General features: G+C 44.6%; 1 protein-coding gene across 1 annotated transcript in view; it reads right to left on the reverse strand.

Annotated features, from left to right (window-relative positions):
• Positions 1 to 20,996, reverse strand: part of ADGRL3 (adhesion G protein-coupled receptor L3) — a 673,348-nt gene that overhangs the window by 377,783 nt on the left and 274,569 nt on the right. Inside the window, exon 5 of the mRNA XM_055002453.1 lies at positions 19,411 to 20,211. Coding sequence (XP_054858428.1) covers positions 19,411 to 20,211 — 801 coding nt within the window. The remainder of the gene's footprint in view (positions 1 to 19,410; positions 20,212 to 20,996) is intronic.

A 20,996-nucleotide genomic window follows, 5' to 3' on the forward strand; every position in this document is an offset into this window, starting at 1 on the left:
CACATAACACAGCTAGGTCCACAGACTGAAATATAAAAAACACAGATCCAAAAATATTTGCCGCTGCCACGGTGAAAAAACATGAATCTGAGACACGGATCTTCATGAATTCATATGATTCTTACATTGAAACAAAACAAAAAGGCTGTCATATTTTAGATCTTTTGGTCCTGTTTGTGGCATTGGACATGATCTGGGACAGGATACACTCCCGCTCAGCTCCTCTGAGCCCTCTATTTACCATTGACCCACTGGGCTGAGAAGCCAGGAGGAGAGAGAGATCTCTTTTCAGTGTTAACTCTTTCAACGCACTGAATGAACTCAGGACGGAGTGCAAAACTGCTTCAGTTGATAGCTGCTCTCAAAGCCAGGGGTTTTTGTTTACATTCAGTGTATTGAAAGAGTTAACACTGAGAAGAGATCTCTTCTCAATGTTAACTCTTTCAACGCACTGAATGAACTCAGGACGAGAGGAGCACAAAACAACTTCGGCTGATAGCCGCGCTCAAAGCCAGGGGTTTTTGTTTTCTCTCTCTCTTAACCCCTTCATCTCCCAATCACTGCTTATATTTTTCTCAGGAAGCCACCTTTTCACTCACAACTGTTTGCTTTTTCCTCGCATTCCCCTGCCTCTGTTGCCAGGGGAACAGATTGTTGGTGCCTGAATGTCTAGCTTCCCGATCCTATCATGATCGCCTCGTCCAGCCCTGGTCTAGCCCCCTCCCAGGAATGAATTATAAATTCTTACGAATGCTAGTTGATTTTCTCCTCAATCATGGACAGGTGATCTCATCATGGAAGGAGAGAAAGGAATGTGTTAAGTGGAGTGACTCTGCAAGACCTTTGTTGCACTGGATTCCTTTAGAGGCTGAGGAGACGGCAAAACTAATCACTGCTAATCTCTCTGCATTTACATTCGGCGTTCCATTCATGCCTGGGTCTCCTGGGTGGGACTCAGTAACTGTTAGCTGGAAGGCTGCTATCCAAACTGCCATTTTAAATCCAGGGGTCTTGTGATTTTGTATCACAGGTAGCCATATTAAATGGCTATTAAAGGCGGTGGAGGCTGGGCTGACTGCTTACAATTGGGTCCAGCGCGTACTCCCAACTCTTGGGCATGAGAGACAGCAAACGGTCTTTCTGGGGCTGCTAGTAGCCAATGAATAAAATGCATACTAACATGAGCCAGGAAAGATGATATGAAGAATTTAAATAGAGTGCAACAATTCTTCCTCTTATAAACTTTAACAATCTTTATGTTTGCTTTCTTGTGAAAACCTCATTGCAATGCAAATTGAAACAAAATCATGTAGAACACTATTGTAAATCTGCCTCTAAAAAGGGCAGTGGGAATACGGCATTAAAAACCTCAAATATATAATCAGCCTGGAGAATTAAATATAATGAAAGTCTAATCCATGCTGTGCTCTATCTGCAAAGTAATATGCATTTTTTAAAAATTATGTGTCCTCCAACCCAAGGATTTCCTTTTCTTGACCACTGAAGTTCACTCATTACTACTGAATTAAACTGTATCTTAATGGACTTAATTCTGATCTGAGGTGTGTCTAGCACAAGATTCTTGATCTCTGCTGCACTCTGGTCCTCAAATCAGAATTTTTAGAAACTAAGGATCCGAAATATGCTTATTTGTGATATGAAGGCAGCAGGCTGTCTCAGACAAATACCCCTGACAAAAAAAATGTGAGAAATCATGATAAATGGACTGCCTGATTTAAGAGATGAATGCAGAGTGCTTGCTGTTGGAAAAAAGTGGGTTAAAATAGTTTTAAATTCAAAGTTACAATGGATTTTAAACAATAGTCAGACGCTTGCTTGCTTTTAAGAAAACTTTTAAAGAAAACAGAGAAAGCCCACACATAGACTTCTCTGTGGTGGCCCCTACCCTGTGGAACGACCTGCCAGAGGAGGTCAGCAGACCCCCGCTCTCCTGGCTTTCCGCAAATGATGCAAACCCAAATTATTCAAAATGGCTTTTTACTCATATAGGAGTGGGGCTGCCATCCCCTGCTCCCACCTCCTCCTCCTTACCTGGTCAGCGGGGGGACACACACCCCGCGGCACCCCTGCAACCCGCAACAGACCCACACGTGCAAGAACAGACGACAAAGACCACAGAGGGGGAGTGCCAGGTTCCCAGTCCCCTGCTGAGGGACTCAAGGGACCTGGCAACCCTACATAGGAGGGAAGTATTGTAGGGAGGGGGTCTCAGATGTTTTGCTAATGAGTTAGGGACCACAGACGTCACCAGTATGTTGCCTTGCATATTATCTGTTGCTTTGAATATGTAGTCCTATATACTACCTATGCTTCATGTTATCTAATGTCAGTCCTAGAATTAATTATGTTCTGTTTCAGCAATTCTTCAGCTCTATATTGGATCCTTGCTAATGTTATGTCTTTGTAAAATTCTATGACATTGTTTATGGAAATGTCCTTGACACTGTTTGGAAATGTTTTTGATACTGATTGTGCTAATCTCACATTATGTAATCTGTCTTGAGTCCCAGTGAGAAAGGCGGACTATAAATGACATAAATAAATAAAATCAATACTCTAAAGAAAAAAGGTACACAGGATTGCTACAAAAACAAAGTTCTCTATTTCCTACATCTTTAATCTACAAAGATCACACGAGCAATATGGAGATTCTGCTTCTTCTTAACCCTGAGAGATGAAGTCACCTGACCTATTAACCAATAGTAGTTTCTCAGTTTCCCTGGGCTTTCAGAAAGATAAGGCTATTGGCTCTGTGCCGGGTTTCCTTCCAGGTCAATACAAACATGGAGTACACTGGGCAAAACCATTAATCCCATAATGACTGAATGTCAGACCTTGCAGCCTATATTCCATCATTTGCAATAGCCTTGCTTTGGATATTGGGCTCAACCTCAGCAGTACTCAGCAGTGGGTACCCTCTACTGCACGTGCCGTACTGGCATTCAGCCAACACTGCAAGGATGTACAAATGGACCCTGAGCTCCACTTTGCTTCATTCTCACTACTTTTACCATCCATGCATCTGAATTTAATTTGCAATGTTGTAAAAATAGCAGGCGGCTGCGTCATTTCTCTTTAAACAGCTCACTTCCATTGACAAGCCTTTTTGCACCTCTTTGATAGGGTTGGACACCCTAATAGCCAATATGATAGCAAGAATATCGATTCCGAATACATTTTTGTAGGTGATAACTCCATTTTAATCCGCTTTTAAATCTGCGATAATGAATTAAATACTTAATGACACTGTAACAGTGATTCATGCCTTCAGCCTGCATATTTATCTTCACCAAAATGCCAAGCCTCCGACAATTTTTCCTGTTACGCAAAGATAATTTAAGAGGCATGATTAAAATGCACGGTATTATTGCAATGTAGTTGGTTAGGAAGCAAGGGGGAAGTAATTTACTCTAATGCAGCCTTTTTATATTGCTAGCTAAAGGCTGGCCATACAGTTAGATCTACTGTTTGCGACCCTCAAGGGGAAGCCCTGGAAGTACCGCTGTTCAGTCCTAGTCACAAAGATAGGAGGCTGGATCCATCCGCATGAGCTGCCCTGAGTACAATCATAGTACAAACAATGATTTGTTTGAGAAGATTTTTGCCAGGACAGGAATATGAAAAACAGGGATACATCCGCTGAAATGATGGGGTGGGAGGTATGAAACTCTAGATTGCAAGGCAAGCACAGAGCACAGTTTACAGGTCTGGAGGTAGCAGAATAAGGCCAGTTTGCAGCAAACTGGGCAAAGAAGGCATCACAGGACACAAGAGGAAAGGAAGGGGATGAGGCTTGATCTCAGATCATTTACATATGATGTCTGCACCACGTCTGTTTCGGCAAAACCATACTGCATCCTGGAACTTGCTACGATGTCTGGATTAAGCCCTGGTGTCGTGCTTTCTCATTCTTCATTCTCATATAGTGTCAGACCTTGGCTGGTTTAGGAGCGCGTGTCATACATCAGAGCTTGTAATTCCTCTACCTTTGATTACCTGGGTCAGGCCTTGAAGCAAAAATGGCTTGTCTGAACTATTTATAACTGTCTTAGCAGGCACACTTTGCTTTGATAGAACCAACATGGACTCAGTCTTTCATAAAATAACTGGGAAAATAGAGCCAGTGAAGAGAAGTCGGAGACATGGTAGTTGGGGCACTCATGATGACAGCTGGTTGAAGCAATCACCCTTTCTAAAACCAAAGCACAATTATGAAATACTCATGGAAGTGTTTTTATATTACACAGTGGGTCATGCCATACTGTTAAGAGGGAGGAAGGACTCAATGGGACACTGTTGACTACAACCACTACAACAAAAATATCAGGCAGCTGTTGAAAACACCTTCCCCCACAGCTCTAGGGTGAGATTTTCCGGGTGATATGGGGGCGAAGCTTGGGGAGGGGAGGGAGCTCAGCAGGGTATAATGCCAAAGAGTTCACCCTCCAAAACAGATATTTTCCTCAGGGGAATTGACCTCTGATGTCTGGAGATCAACTGTAATTTGGGAAGGGCACTCTCCAGGCCTCACGTGGAGGTTGACAGACCTATTTCCATACCAGAATCAGATCAGAACCCAGATCAAAAAGGATCTCACTTAGTAGTGTTCCTTAACTTGTCCAGACTCAGAACCAGGGCCGCATTAAGGCTGACTAGGCTGAAGCCCAGGGGCCCCACAGGGACGAGGGGCCTGTCAATTTTTTTTGCTGAGGCACTGTTACCTGTGCCCTAGAGCTCCAATGCTTAAGGGCACTTTACACTCTGCCCCATAGCAATACGTCTATCTATCTATCTATCTATCTATCTATCTATCTATCTATCTATCTATCTATCTATCTATCTATCTATCTATCTATCTATCTATCTATCTATCTATCTATCTATCTATCTATCTATCTATCTACATAGATAGATAGATAGATAGATAGATAGATAGATAGATAGATAGATAGATAGATAGATAGATAGATAGATAGATAGATAGATAGATAGATAGATAGATAGATAGATAGATAGATAGATAGATAGATAGATAGATAGATAGATAGATAGATACACACACACACACACACAGACACACACACACACACACTCCCATAAGTATATATGAACAGAGTTCTTCAGGAAACCCTCAAAATTAATATAGGACTATATACTGTGGTTAGGGTTGCCAGGCCCCCTTAACCTACGGGCAGGGGATAGGGGCCTGGCACTTACCTTGGGGGAGAGGGGGTGCACGTGTGCGCGACAGGCGCGATGATGTCACTTCAGAAGTGACATCATTGTACAGCCCCTGGGAGCAAGTCCAGGCTCCACAGGGGCTCAAAATAGGCCCGATCTGTGCTGAAACGGGCCCGTTTTTGAGGTGCTGCGAAGTGCAGGAGCACTTCTGTCTTCTGCAGCACCCGAAAATGGGCCCGTTCTGCCACAGATCAGGCCCATTTTGAGGTGCTGTGGAGCGCAGGAGCCTCAAAATGGGCCCGATCCACGGCAGAACGGAGCGCTGCGCCTGAAAACAGGCCCAATCAACAGAAAAACAGGCCCGTTTTCAGGCACTGCGGAGCGCAGGAGCGCTCTGCACTCCACAGCGCCCAAAAATGAGCCCATTTTGCCGTGGATCGGGCCCGTTTTCAGGTGCTGCGGCGCGCAGGAGCACTCCCGTGCTTTGCAGCAGACCAGATCCAGGCAAAATGGGCCTGATTCCAGTGGCTACTGTGCACAGGAGCGCGCAGTGCCACGGGGAGCTCACAGGGAAGGTGCATGCCCCCCGCCGGTTAGGTAAGTGGGGGCAGGGTGGGGGGAGCAGGGGAAGGTGATTCCCCGCCCCCACCGGGGTCTGGGATCCCTAACTGTGGTCTAGTACCTACCATACCAGGGTCAGGCTGTCAGCTGTAGTGGGGTGAAAGATTTAAATGCTGTAGGGGGCCCAAAATACCTGAAAGCCTAGGGGCCCGGTCATGGGCCGTAGTCACACGGCCATAAATTTAGCGCCAAACTAGCGCCATCTCCCGCTGAATGCTCACCTTATTCCGGCTCTCTTGCGATTTTGCCATTCTCCGAATTCATGCTTTGTGACCCTTTATGTCGTCTTTATCCACTTCCATGTGAATGCCCTGGATCAACTATGAACACTTTGCAACACCAAAACGCTCACTCTCCCCGATCATCTGTCTCACCTAACACTGATTCTCCTGCCCTACACTCACACAAGCCCCAGTGCGACCTGCAATTAAGCCTCAAAGTAATTTTTTTTAAAAAAATAGATGTCAGCCTTATAGCGTTATAGCGCTATTCTGCCATGGGCGGGAAATCTCTGCTACCTATCACAGTTGGCTTTTGGGTTGGCCCAGCACAACATTGGTATAATAGAAGAGTGATATAGCACAAATATGCGATTTTTTTTTTTTAAAGGGTGGGATTTTTAGGGCCCCGTTTCCAGAGGCACTTTGACTGACCGTCAAATTGCGCTTCTCCCTTTTAATGTGACTGACTGGAAGTGCAAGCAGTTATCAAAAGATGGGAGAATCCGTTCTAATAACGATAACAGAAGAAACAATTTCTAGTGCAAAACTGACAAAATAAGGGCCCGTGTGATGACGGCCATGGGTTAATACGGCCCTGTCTGTTGTCTGGAGATCAACTATAATTCAAGGAGAGAGATGCTCTCCAGGCCTCATCTGGAGGTTGGCAAGCCATTCCAGAACCAGCTCAGATCAAAAAGGATCTAGTTTAGCAGTGTTCTTTAACTTGTCCAGACTCAGAACCCACTTTTAAACTCCAAGAAGTGACATGTGTTTCACCAAGTTGTAAGCATGTGACACAATTTGGATGTGGTTTTTAATTTTATATCTTATACTGTATTGTTGATTTTATGTTGTATTTTATGTCATTGTAATATTATTAATGTTGTTACTTGCCCTGAGCCCGCTCGCAGGGCGGGTGGGCTAGAAATGCAATAAATTAATTAATTTAATTAAGCTGCAAGCATGTGACACAGTCAGATAACAGGAGGAGGGGTGAGCCACAGTTATCAGAACCATGAGAGTGGACTGCAGACTGCACTAAAGGAATTCCAAGAGGTTCCCCAAGCTACCAAAAGAAATGACCTCCGCCTCTTATTAAAACAACATTTTACATATTATATATAACTCAGGTCTGGAGGCACTAACAACAATAATTCAGCAACCATCTTTCCAAGCCTCCTGTCAGTTTTTACTCCCAGACTCCACCAGGAGACAGAGGGCGTGTTCTCTTTGTTAACTGCATAACCCATTTGTGTACTCTTTATCACACAGACCCAAGAGAACTCCAGGGAGACCTATCAGACCTATCAGAGAGCAAGCCAAGAGAGCAGAGCCATGGAGGAATCCTGGAATCTCCACCACTGACTGATCTCTTTCTGCAGCTCTTTTCAGTTTGCATACTAGGAGACAGGCAGGAACTGTGGACTCCTTTCTCTCTGTGCATGCTAGGGTTGCCAGGTCCCCTTGAGCCCAAACTGGGGGTTTGCCAGGTCCCTTTACTCCTCCAGCAGGAGCCTGGGAGCCTGGCACTTACCTTGCTGCTCAGAGGTTTTTGTTTTCTGTGTGCTCACTGTGTGCGCGCACACACGCTCCCAGCTCGTGCGATGATGTCACTTCCGGATGTGACGTCATGGTGTGTGTGGGGGGGGTCAAAGGCCGGCCGGGAGCCTGCACTCACCAAGGCCTGGATCGGGCCCTGTGGGTCACGATTCTCCCCAAAACGGGCCCGCTGTGGGTGCAGGAGCGTGCAGCTCAGCTCGGCTCGGAGCATGCGGCTCGGCTCAGGGCACGCAGTGCAGCTTGGCTCGGCTCATGCCACGCACCACGAGCTGAGCCAAGCCACATCATGCGCCCCGAGCCGTGTACCCCGAGCCAAGCCGCACTGTGTGCTCCGAATTGAGTTGTGCCGTGTGCCCTGAGCTGAGCCATGGTGCACAGCTTTGCTTGGCTTGGGGTGCGCGGCATGGGGCATGCCTTGGGGGAGCGTGCCCCCCACACCCAAGTAAGTGGCCGCAGGGGGCAGAAGGGTGGGAGCAGGGATCCCCCGTCCCCGATGGGGGAATGGTAACCCTAGTGCATGCATACTAGCAGTGCATCCTTCTGAAATGCAACAGGATAGATATTGCAACTGTATAAGGGTTTGCGACCCACAGGTGAGACTCCACAAACAGCTGCCAGCTCCATGTTGGGAAATTCCTGGAGATTTGGGGGTGGAGCCTGGAAGGGTGGGGTTTGAAGAAGGGAGGGGCCTCAGCAGGGTATAATGCCATTTATGACTTGATAAGAACTGCTGGCATCCAGTGGATTAATATTCTACTGGAAGGTTTCTCATGTGAAAAAGGACACAATTGATACAGCTAGCTTCACATTTCTAAATCTGTTGCTACGAGCTGCTCTCTGAAAAAGTACTCATGCAAACATCACAAGCAGAAACCTCAGGAATATTCAGGGCCGCTGTAGTTAATATGGAGTCTGTGTTGGAACAAATGCAAGTAGTTTTATCTGCAAACTTCTTAGAGAATTGGTCACAGCAAAGAGCTGTAAGATTTGCAATTTATTCTTGGGGACCAAAATGCTACAGGCCTCTTATCATGCAGATCACAGGACACCACTGCACAAGCGCTCCAAGTGCTTCGTGTACACATATAATTAACCCAGTAATCATTACGACAGTTCTGCAAAGTAGGAAAATATACAGCTTATTCATTGTCTTTAACAGCCTGTGGCTTTCCCCTTTTGCCCAAGATGGTCAGGAAGAACCCCATGCTTCTTTCATCTTGCAGAATGTAGAAAACAGAAATGTTAAGGAGGGCATTTTTACAAAGGGATTAGAATGGTAGTATAAGGAGGCTGCCACTATAAAGGATAATATTACACTCTATTGTTTACTGTATGTATCGCCTCCCTTTTTCACTGCAATGTTTTCCACCTTTGTAACACCCTTTCTTCATTATGGTTTGCCATGCTTCAGACTGGTTTCAATTCACGCTGTTTTCCCAGTTCCGTAATCCTCATCCTACTGCGCTGCTTATTAGGCCATTGCTATCTGACTAAAGTAGCCATTTTCTCCAGGGTCAAATCCACATTACTCATTCTAAGTCGCATGTTCCCCGCATTCCCCACGCAATCCCGAGTGCTGGTCACATTACCTCATTAAACAGACGCATTTCATTCGCATTTCTCCCGAATGTGTGGTCACAGGTTTTCAACGGGAGTTTCACGGTGGCCGTGAATGGGCCAATGCACAATTTACATGGTTTTTTTTAAAACCACCCCCCTTCCTGTCTCTCCGGCCGTTCCGAGAGTTCCTATTGGCTGATTCAACTTGCAAGTGCTCCGTAGTCTGCAGAAGACTGTTTTTGACTTCATAGCATTGGATTTATTGATTATGCTGTTTCTGAATCAAATCTGGTAGTTTGAAAAACCATTTTGGGGTGAATCCATCCTCAGAACGGACTCACGAAACTTCCTTTTTAACTGTTTTTTTTTTAAATTTTATATTACTGTAATATCGAAATTATGAAATATTGAAATAATGACACTCCAAGGAAGTGAAACTTCAGTAAAATTCAGGCACTGAACTGTCCTGCGTAGGAAATGCCCACGAAAGCTTCCCACATGCTTCCAAATTTCCAAAAAAGAAACGGGAGAGAGCCATCAGTGCTGTCAGTGGGGGAAAGAGAGGCATCATTATCTTCAATGATGTTTCTTTATAAGGCAAGATCGAAATAACGGAAAAGTGCGCTCAAAATTTTTTTTAAAAAATGGGCAGGAAAAAAAGGTCCCGCCCAAAAAAGCGGTTTTCGAGCGGCCGTGTGACCAGAGGGACGCGCGAGAAAGACGGCTTGGAAGCAGGAATGTAAACGAAGAGGAAAAAATCGCAGATTGGAGGCAAACGGAAGATATCCGATAAACATGCGGGTAATGGGTGAATGTGGATTCGACCCAGGTGAACTGATCTCTGTGGCCTGGAAACCAGTTGTAATTCCGGGAGATCTCCAGCCACTACCTGGAGGCTGGCAACCCTACCCTCCAGTCATAGCTGTCTGGCCAGCTGTGGAGCGTGGGAGCAATGCCGGGAGAGCCCTGGAGAGCTCCTGCACTTCACAGTGGGCTAATTTAGGCCCCAGACGGGCCCAATTTGGCCCATTTGGGGCCCAAATTGACCGACAGCGGCATGGAGGAATGCACTGCACCACTGAACGTTGTGCTCTTACCGGTGTAATAAACCAAGCCCCGCTAAGTAAACAGACCATACCGGCAAGGTCTCTTGGCCCTACATAATACTGTTTTATGAACACAAGTCTCTTAACTACAATCTACATACGCCTTAAAACCTTTATCTGAAGTCAGCTAAAAAGATTACTTCAAAATGGACCGGGCAAAGTTGCATAGGAAAAACGTGCAATTGCAGACGTACATCCAGAAACGAACCAATCAAAATCCAAAATCTAATCCCATCTATCTTCAAATAAGCATTCAAACTGCACACAATAGAGAAAAAGTCTTATGCGTAGTCTTATGGTCAGTGTACTATAAAAATCCACAAAACTGCACCTGGTGCGTCACAAGGAAGACAGTACTTCGAACTTGTGCGCTACAAATTTCACAGGGTAATTGCAGAGTCACTCTGGTCTAAACCTGTTGAAATCCATAGGCTTGGACTGCAATAACTCTGCAGATGATTGACCTGTACATGTTATGTGTACAGTGGAGTGGATCCAACCATTTTCCAAAGAGCTTTCCTCCTATGTAAGAAGTTCTTCTTCCAGTGGAAGAGCCACTTAAATTGGAGGAAGGATCCTTAAGCTGGAGGAAGGCTTCAAACTTTGCTCAGTGGAGTGGAAGGATCCACCCCGCCTCTCTAGCCATGCCGACACATGATGATTATGCAAATATCCATTGTGTGCATTTTCATATAAGATAGGGTACAGCAAGGGCCACGCATACGTAGGCTACATTTTCTTTGAATGTGCTCTTCATCACATATATGAATTCATTCTAACAGCACGAGAGTCACTGTAGATTTCTGTAAATCATGAAGCAAGGTAAGCTGGTTCCTGCATTTAATCCCCATTGTAGCATTAAGGAAGAGTATAATATTTGTCTTGAGTTAAATATAAATATAAACTACAGTTGAGTACTAAGTACAGATTAATATAATATGAAATGGTAAGGGAATGGCAGTACCAGGAAAGGATAAAAATTTGACTAAAAGAAAAAAAAATCTTAAAATGTCTATGAAAAAATATATGTAAAAACGTTATATATATATAAAAGTAGAAAATTGTTCTAAAATAACTAAGACAGCAGAAGCCTGCGAGTAAGGTGTGAGTCCTACACTAATAGCACAGACCCACAGAGCTTTTAAACATTTCCAATCTGCTTAAGGCAACGCCCCAGCAGGTTATTAATCAGCTTTTCAACTGACCATGAAGGTGGGAACTCAGTTTTAAAGGCATAAATCAAACTTTAAAACCACGGCTTAAAACTTTAAAAAACTTTAAAACTATGATTTAGAAACTTGGAAGGGAAAAGTTAAACTCTCATGCAAAACGTCCTCAAGCTTGTAGCCAGTTCTCAAGCAAGAGACGGCATTTGGATCGGCGTCCGCCCTACTCAAGCCCACCTGAAAAAAGGATTTTAGGGAGCCCAAACAGCAAATGCCAGAAACCAACTGCCTTCTCAGCAATGTGGCCACAAGCCAGCAACTCTGGCAATTTAGAAGTAATTTAAAAGCTAAACCTGAAAATAAGATAAAATACTCAGAATGGGGCGAGAGCAGTAGCTGTGTAGCTAGGGTTGCCAGGTCCCTCAAGTGGTCTCCCTGAGGGAGACTGGGACGCTAGCTCTTACCCTGTCACTGCTCTTGATGTTTTGACCGTGTGCGTGCAAAGCAAGCAAGTGCCTGCATGCGTGATGACGTCACTTCTGGGAGTGATGTCATCACGCAGGGTCAAAGGGCACCCTGCGTGACAATGTCATGCATGCCGGGAGGGGGCAGAGAGAGCGGGCAGCTCTCTCTCGCGCTGCCACTGCCGCCGTGCCCCTTGTCGCTGCCGGCTGTCAGGCCTGCTATCCACAGTAATGTCATATTCTTTGATGTGATGTCTTTAACTGCTGTATTTTCCAGTGTTGTTTGTCTGCAGGTTCACAGAGACAGCTGTGTTCCCAGGATGGCCTTATCTAACGCAGCTAGCCACAGACCTTGGAGGAGTTACGTTCGCATTCCCAAACCTCTGCTTTAGTTAGACATATGGGGGGGAATAGAAAGGAGGGTTTGATATATTGCAACATGTAACTAACACGTCATTCTCAACAAAGCTTTGTGTTCAGCCAGAAGCTTTCTTGCCTTTGGATTATCTATGGACACCTGTACTTTGAATATAATCTTCCAATAAAGATCCTTTTTACTCAAGAGACCTTGGAGTTCTTGCAGCAAGGGTTGGGAGATGAAATCAGAGTAACTTGAACTCCATAGACTGACACCGGCACAGGCTGCACAGGGGCGGCGGCGATGGCGAGAGATCAGGCTGCAGTGGTGGCGGTGAGAGTGGCCTGCACTTGCCACCACTGCCTGCTCTCTCTCTCTGCTTCCGCCGCTGCTGCCACCCAGGGAGGGGGCACCCCAGGGAGCGCCCCCCCACCAGACAGGTAAGTGGGCATGGGGGGGAAGGGGGGGATCAGGCGATCTCCCGCCCTTGGTGGGGGGATGGCAACCCTACGTGTAGCTGTGTAACTACATAGCTACTTTGAAAATAACAGAATCACTAAACAAGGATAGAAAGACTAAGCAGAGAATAAAGAAGAAGGAAGGGAGCAAAGAAGAAACTAAAAACAAATGTTTAAAAGCCTCTAGAGTCAAAATTTGCAGCCTCTATGCAGAGCACGAAATACAAGTGTCCTACGCTATCAAACCGGAAATCAGAAGTCCAATAAGCCAGTTCTTTTCAAAATAAGAGCTATGCTATTAACAAAAGACCTGAAAAAATGGAAGTGTCTTCTCAGATCATAGAATCATCATAGAATCGTAGAGTTGGAAGGGGCCATACAGACCATCTAGTCCAACCCCCTGCCCAGTGCAGGATCAGCCTAAAGCATCCCTGACAAAGATTCATCCAGCCTCTTCTTGAAAACTGCCCGTGAGGGGGAGCTCACCACCTCCCTAGGCAGCTGATTCCACTTTTTAACTACTCTGACCGTGAAAAAGTTTTTCCTAATATGCAGCCGATACCTTTGTGCATGTAATTTAAGCCCATTGCTTCAGGTCCTACCCTCTGCTGACAACTGGAACAGCTCCTTGCCCTCCTCCAAATGACAGCCTTTCAAATATTTAAAGAGAGCAATCATGTCCCCCCTCAATCTCCTCTTCTCCAAACTAAACATTCCCAAGGCCCTCAGCCTTTCCTTGTAGGGCTCAGTCTCTAGACCCCTGATCATCCTCGTCGCTCTCCTCTGCACCCTCTTGATTTTGGCCACATCCTTTTTGAAGTGAGGCCTCTGGAACTGCACACAATACTCCAGGTGTGGCCTGACCAAGGCAGTATAGAGAGGGGCTATGACCTCCTGCGATTTCGATGCTATGGCCCCTTTGATACAACCCAAGACTGAGTTTGCCTTTTTTTGTCACCGCATCACACTGACTGCTCATATTTAGTTTACAGTCCACTCTTACCTCAAGATCCCTTTCACATATACTACTGCCCAGAAGTGTATCCCCCATCCAGTACTTGTGCTTCCCATTTTTGTGGCCCAGATGTAATACTCTGCACTTGTCTTTGTTGAATTGCATCCTATTCACAGCTGCCCACTTCTCCAGAGTATTTTGGTCTTGTAGAATTTTAATTCTATCTTCTTGGGTGTTTGCCACTTCTCCCAATTTGGTATCATCATCAAATTTAATGAGCAGCCCTTCCACTCCTTCATCCAGATCATTGATAAAAATATTGAAAAGTACCGGGCCCAAAACTGAGCCCTGTGGCACCCCACTGGACACCTCCCTCCAATCTGATGAAACGCTGTTGACCACCACTCTTTGAGTGCGGTCCTCCAACCAGTTCCCTATCCACCAAACTGTCCTATAGTCTACTCCACAGTCTTCCAGTTTGCCCATCAGAATGTCATGGGGGACCTTATCAAAAGCTTTACTGAAATCCAGATAAATCACATCAACAGAGTTCCCCCGATCCAGTAATCTGGTCACTCGATCAAAGAAGGAAACCAGATATCTTTCCCCTCCAGATTGAAACATCTTCCTTTTATCTGTCAACCCACAAACGCTTCCCCTCCTCTAAGTTTGCCCTCAAGACCTGCTTCTTTTATATTGTTCCTGACTCTGTCTAACCTCACTTTCCCCTTATCCAGAACCAGCCCACAATTCCCTGAGCTACCCCACAATCTACTGTAAAATTCCTGTTTTCCTTTCCTTGTTCATTTAACAGGAACAACGATGCCTCTTCCACCTGCTGTACAACCCCTACTACAGTATTTACTTATTGCTACCCCATCCTTCTCCCCAATGGGAGCACAAAGCAGCTTACATTGTTCTCCTCTCCTCTGATATACCCTCACAACAACCCTGTGAGGTATACCAGGCTGACTGTGTGTGACTGGCCCAAGGTCACCTGGCTAGAGTCCAAGGCAATGTGGGGACTTGGCAAGGCAATGTGGGGACTATACCACACTGGCTATACGGATGCTATACTGACAAGCATTACATGCTGTACTTGTAAATAGAAAAAGAAAACGTTGCAAGATTCTCTCCTCCTCCAATTTGTCAAACAGGAACAAACAGCAGTAAGTGTCTTTTAAAGGGAAAAACTAGAGTAAAAAATAAACTTGCAGTTGCCCATAGCAACACAGAGCGTGAGGCACATTTCACTTCAGAAAAGTACCCTCTTGATTTTAATTCTTTTCCTCAGAAACAAATTTTTCTGCTCGTTCCTTCTGGCTAAAGAGCAAAAAAAAAAAGTAGAGTGGGATAATTTATGGCATGACTAACCTCAATTAATGAGGCGCAAACATTCAAAGAAAGATATTAATAAATAACACCAGCCTACAATTGTTTCTTGATATACACTCGAGCAATAGCCCTTCTCAGAATCAGCGATGCCCCTTGTCAATCGTCCCTCAATAAATTACACAAGCCAGGAGATCCCAGTGCAGGCGGCGAAGAGGAGCTGGCAGAGAAAAATATGCAGGCAAAGAGAGAGAAAGAGACAGAGAGAGGTGAAGAACCACCGATATAAATGAGCAGGGAAGAAAAGCCCAAGAATGTGCACTCCAGTGTTTTACAGATCAAAACGGGCCAGTGGCACTTGAAAGACTAACAACATTGATTCCAGTAGGAGCTTTTATGAGTCAGAGCTCCCTTTCTTCAGATACAATGGATTCTTGCTCATGTCATTGCTCTTTCGCACCTGCTGTCCAAAGTGCTCCTTTACTCTCCAATAGCCAGACCTGTATGCATCCCAAAGTCAAGAGGGCATTTAAAGATTTACAGTATGGCTGTCCTGTAATACAAGTTCAACATTCAAAATGAACCAAGTGTAAGCAACATTCGGCCGTGCGCTATATAATGCCAAAATGACGTTAGTGCGCAAGAATCGGCTCACGTTTGCAGAATAAACCTAACATACTTGTTGTTGATGCTTAATGTCTAATGACGACCTGAGAAGATGGGGGTAAATTCTGAAGAAATAAACGCAACTCTAAGAACCCATGCTAGCAATAAAATGTATAACACATCCCCCAAATCTGCTCAAGGGGTTCAAAACAAGAATAGTAATTTTACCAGGGAGAGGTAAGTACCAGAAAGCGGGAATCATCAGGTGAGAACGGCCCTTTTCTCAGAACAACGAGCACAGCAACATTTCAATTTTCAGCAGCCATCCAATTTCTGAAATGTGGCTTAAATTAAACTTCAGAGACAGCAAATGGGTCCTATCCTGCAAGGAGCTCTTGGAGATGCAGTAATTCATATCTAGTACACAAACGTGATTGAAGAGTCTGCAGGCTCCCTGATGCCTTCCCTGAGCACAAATGCAGGGTGCTGCGAACAGGAGGAGAGCAGTCCCCTCCCATTCCTGGCCAAGCCCTCTGATTACTCAGCTGTCAAAGGAAAGGGCTCAGATTTATGATCTGAAAAACCACATTTTAACGAGGTGTCATATATGTTTAAAGTTCTTATTCATCACCATGCTGCCAAGCTTTATTTGAGATACAGATGCACTCAATTAGCATATTGTAAGGACATTGTAAGGGATCTCTGCATGGGTCTGGAAACAAAACTTTTCAAAGACAACAACACCCTGTGAACTCCACAGATAAAAGCCCACTCACCAACTGTCAGTGGAGGGGTGAAGCCAGCCAGCCTCCCATTTCCCCTTGTGATGGCTGCCCCAAGAAGATCTTCAGCTCAGAGCTAAACCCAATGCACTGGCAATGCCATCCTACGCTGGCAGTGCCACCCAAAGTACAGTTACACCCTTCTAACTCTACTGAAGTCAATGGGCTTTGAAGGGTGAGTTAGCAGTGCAATCCTAAGAAGACTCCAGTCTAAGCTCATCAAAATCAATGGTCTTAGACTGGAGTAACTCTTTTTAGGATTGCACTGTGGGACTGCACTGTAAATTCCCACTGATCGTCATTCTTATACCTGCTGTCAGTTTGTACTGAATCACTAGAATGTTTTTGTGCTGAGGTCATTTCATTGGTCACCTGGAGCACACCAACTGAAAGGAAGGATGATACACTCTCAAAGAAGCAAAATAAACACATTTGAATATTGTTGGAAGAAGGTCTGTGTTACTTCTGAGCATCCAAGATCCCAACATGTGTAATCTGTCTCAGAAAAATACAGTCACAAATATGGAAGCATCTGTACTTCCCTCCATTCTGGAATGTACACAATTACACAACAGTGCGGCAACCCAGGGAGAATCAAAACCATTTCCATTACCACTTTTTCAGAGTCTTTATGGCTCCCCTCTGTACCCTCTGACATGCTTCTCCACAATGTTCTATCTCCATGCACATACTTGTTTGGAGATCTTGGGTCTAATAATTATTCACTTCAGAAATGAAAAGCAACACCTTGATCCAATGATCCTTGTTCACAGTTTTCAGAGGCATTTTCCAAATCCTGTTTTTTTCAACTAATGCATGAAGCACTTCTATTGAGTAAGGTTTGAGTTCAATGGCACCTTAAAAACCACTAAGAGTTTCCAAGATTTAAGCTTTTGACCGTCAAGCTCCCTTCATCAGATATGAGTAGGAATGGAGAAGTGAGTTTTTATATCTACAATGTGAGTCAGACCCTTGATATATCAGACTCCATACTTTCTGCTCCGACTGGCTGCAGCTTTCCAGAGTCAGTCTTTCACATTACCTCCTATCTGATGCCTGGGATTGAACCTGCAACCTGCTGCATGCAAAACTTTGCCCCACTTTGCATAAATTTGTCTTCAAATTCCAGCACCAAGCCCAATTTCTTTATCAGAACAATGAATCCTACATTCAGGAGGGCAATGAGGGAGCAACAGGATGCTGATTAATCTATTGGTGGATGCATCATTGGAGATTCGCCATACGTGTGAAACTGCTGTCCATCTCGGCCTCTGGAAATATATATATATTTTAAAAAATGAACGAATGCCACCCATAATGGATTTTTCTACTTGTTATGAAGCTCTTGCAATACAAATAAGCCATACAAATTATAAATGGGGGGGGGGGGGCAGGCCTTTCCTATGCTCCTAGCCCTGGTTAAACACTCTCTTTATCACTAGTCACTTCCTGCTATGAATGCCTTGACCCTTTCCAAAGGCTCATCAGCCTTTGGCTTCTGCTGTCCTGTTGTGCTGTTATTTACTCAGGGTAAAGAGCTTTCACTGTGGTTCAGTCACAGTTTCAATACTGCTAGAAAAACTCTTTGCAAGCAGAAAAAGAGACACCCCTCCCATCGATTCTGATAAATATTTGCATGTAAAGGAGGAATCCACCACCATAAATGCACATACATGTAGGATTGCCAACACCGGCCTGAGAAATTCCTAGAGATTTTGGGGCAGCCCGTGTGAAGAGGAGGGATTTTAACTAGAATCTGTGATAAACCACAGAAGCTGCCATATTCTCTGGGGGAGCCGATCTCTGTGGTCTGGAGATCAGCTGTAATTCCAGGAAAACTGCAGGCCCCATCTGAAGGTTGCAACCTTATTAAATGCAGTTGGCTATCTGAAGAAGGAGCAAAGCTGTTCCTCTACTTTTGTGCAACAGAGGAATTCGGGAGGGATATCTTGTCATGCAGTGATTTAAAGCAAAGCTCCTCCAGAAATCTCCTCTTCTACGTGGCCTTTAAAGGTGGAGAAGTATTGTTTTACTTTGCATGCAGAATCTCAACTGAATCCCCACCTGTGATCATCTAGCAAATCTGAGAGATAATCTCATGAAACCTGGTAAGGATTTTACAAATTAACAAAAAGCAGCTGAGCCTTTAAAAAAAAATCATACATTGGATTTGAATGAGAACATTTTTGGACTAAGCCCAAGGCCCCTGCAGCTGTGAGGCTCTCAAACTCAACCTCACCCCAAACATTTGACAGTTTGGGGACGGGTGGTGGCACAGAACTGATTTCACCGATGTACTGAATGCCAGAGAATATGAACACTTGGGAAGCTGGCATGCACTTTCTCTCCTGTTCCAACTGTTGCTTGTTTCTGTAACCAAATAGGCACAAGAACTTTACCACACCCATATGTATGAAATCTTTCATTCCCCCCCGCCTCCCGTTATTCTCAAATGCAATAAGGAGAAGGTAGTTCAGTACAGACAGTAAAGATCCTCTTGCAATAACTAGTTCATCATCAAATATTGATTTTAGCATAATTGAAATCCTGCTGATATACAGAACAAGATATGTTCTAATTTTAACAGATTATGATGTGATTATCGAGTCATACCAATAAGCTGTTTTCACACTTCTTACTGGCCACGGAACATTGTGCCAAGCTCCTGGAACAGCAACGTCTTCCTGGCGTGAGAACTGCAGTTCTTGCATGAAATTGCACCAGTAAGACGCTATTGTTCTGGGAGCTTGGTGCGATGTTCCGTGGCCAGTAAGCAGTGTGAAAATGGCCATAGTCTCTCTAACCCAGATCAACAATCCTGACGGACAGCATCGCTTTCCCAGGCTGCGATTTTTCACAGGCCTGCTGCCTGGGTTCTGTTCACCTGGAAACACCGAGGATCAAATCTTAGGCCTTATACAGGTGAAGCTCTAACCAATGAGCAGCAGCCCACCTCAACAGTCAAGTCAGCATACAAGATCATAACAATCCAAAACAGAAACTCATCCGAGAATCTTACCTGTTCTGCTGTCCATAGGCCCAAAGTCCAAAGAGTACTTGACCACATGGTAGTTGTTCCACACATACAGAAGGTTATCCCTTGGGTTATAATCCACAGCAGCAATGTACTGGTATGAGTTTGGAAAAGGGATATCCACCACACTTTCTCTGCTTTGCTCAGTGTTGTAAATATAGTCTATTTTATTCCCCGTTGCTTCATTGTCATCATCTTCATACACAGATTTCACAACGTACAAAATGCCGCAGATCATGAACGCGTTGGAGGCGGACCTCTTGTCGTAGGAGGTATCCCACGTCCCTTCGATCCGCAAAGTGTAGGGGTTCAACTGACTGATCACCATTTTGCCATTGTTTTGTTCCGTTGCATAGATTACCCAAAGGCCGTTCTCATCCACAGCCAGGTCGATATCCGACTTGCCTCCCCACCTGTACGGGGATGTGTCGTGGTAGTTGGCGTTAGCAATTATGGCTTCCCCGCTTTTTATTCTTGTCCGGAGATCAAATTTGACAATGTTCCGGGTTCGTTCTTTGTTGAAAAACAAAGCTCCATCGTACACCACAAAGCCCGTGCCGTCTACCCGGTGGGGCAGCTTGTACGTCGTCGTTGGTCTCCCAGCAATGAAATCGTCCTTGGAAGAATACTCCGTTAGAGTGTCTGTTCTGTACGGGGTCCACGGCATGTAGTATATCTTGTCAGAAGCCTGCAAAGGATCCTTACACCAGGCTCCTGACTGGTGGTCAGATTCAAACAAATGTTCACTCTGATACACTCCTTTTAGTAGTCCAGGGCAAAGAAAAACTGAAGGAAGGGAAAGAGTTAAAAACAAAGCACGTTACTGTTTTTTTCAGGGATTCTCTGACATGCACTTCAAAGTTTATAACTCAAGAAAAAAGGAGAAAGCTCAAGAGAAACCCCAAACTCCCTAAACTTGAAAATGAATATGAGTGGTTCTTTACACTACAAAGAGAATGGAGGAAATTCACAGAAATTGTTCTCCATTCTTATTTTTAAACCTCCCTTGGCAACCGTTCCACCTTTGAAATTATATACTTAACAGACACTATTGCAGAGCAAAGAAAAATCCCTTAGCAACTAAAAAGGCATTTAAAGCAAATAGGAGAGAAACAAAACTGAGCACAGTGTTCAGTGGATTAAATAACAAGAAGGTTTGGGAAACTGCAACATACACACATACAGCATGCAGCAAGGCTAGTAAAGAAAGACTAAGAGATGAGTATGCAAAGAGAGGAAGGAAGGAAGCAAGAAGGGAGAGGAAAGGGGGGGGAGCTCCACAGAAGAATCCAGACTTCAGCTACAAGCAATTTCCTCTGCAATACAGAAGAAATCAAAAATTAGGCAAATAGTACCTGCAAAGATTGAAATTAATTGCTGTACAAATTTCATCATTATTTTTGCATGCTTTAGGATTCCAAACTATCAGTTCTTAGTGTCTTTAATCTGGCAAAAGACATCCAAAAATACAAAATGCTAATTTGGATTGGAACACAATAAATGAAAGGGGCAAAAGGATGGGGGTGGGTGGGGTTTGAGGGTGGTATCACACAATATATTGTTTTTCAGAG

This window comes from Eublepharis macularius, chromosome 18, assembly GCF_028583425.1.
Source record: "Eublepharis macularius isolate TG4126 chromosome 18, MPM_Emac_v1.0, whole genome shotgun sequence".
NCBI classification, from domain to species: domain Eukaryota; kingdom Metazoa; phylum Chordata; class Lepidosauria; order Squamata; family Eublepharidae; genus Eublepharis; species Eublepharis macularius.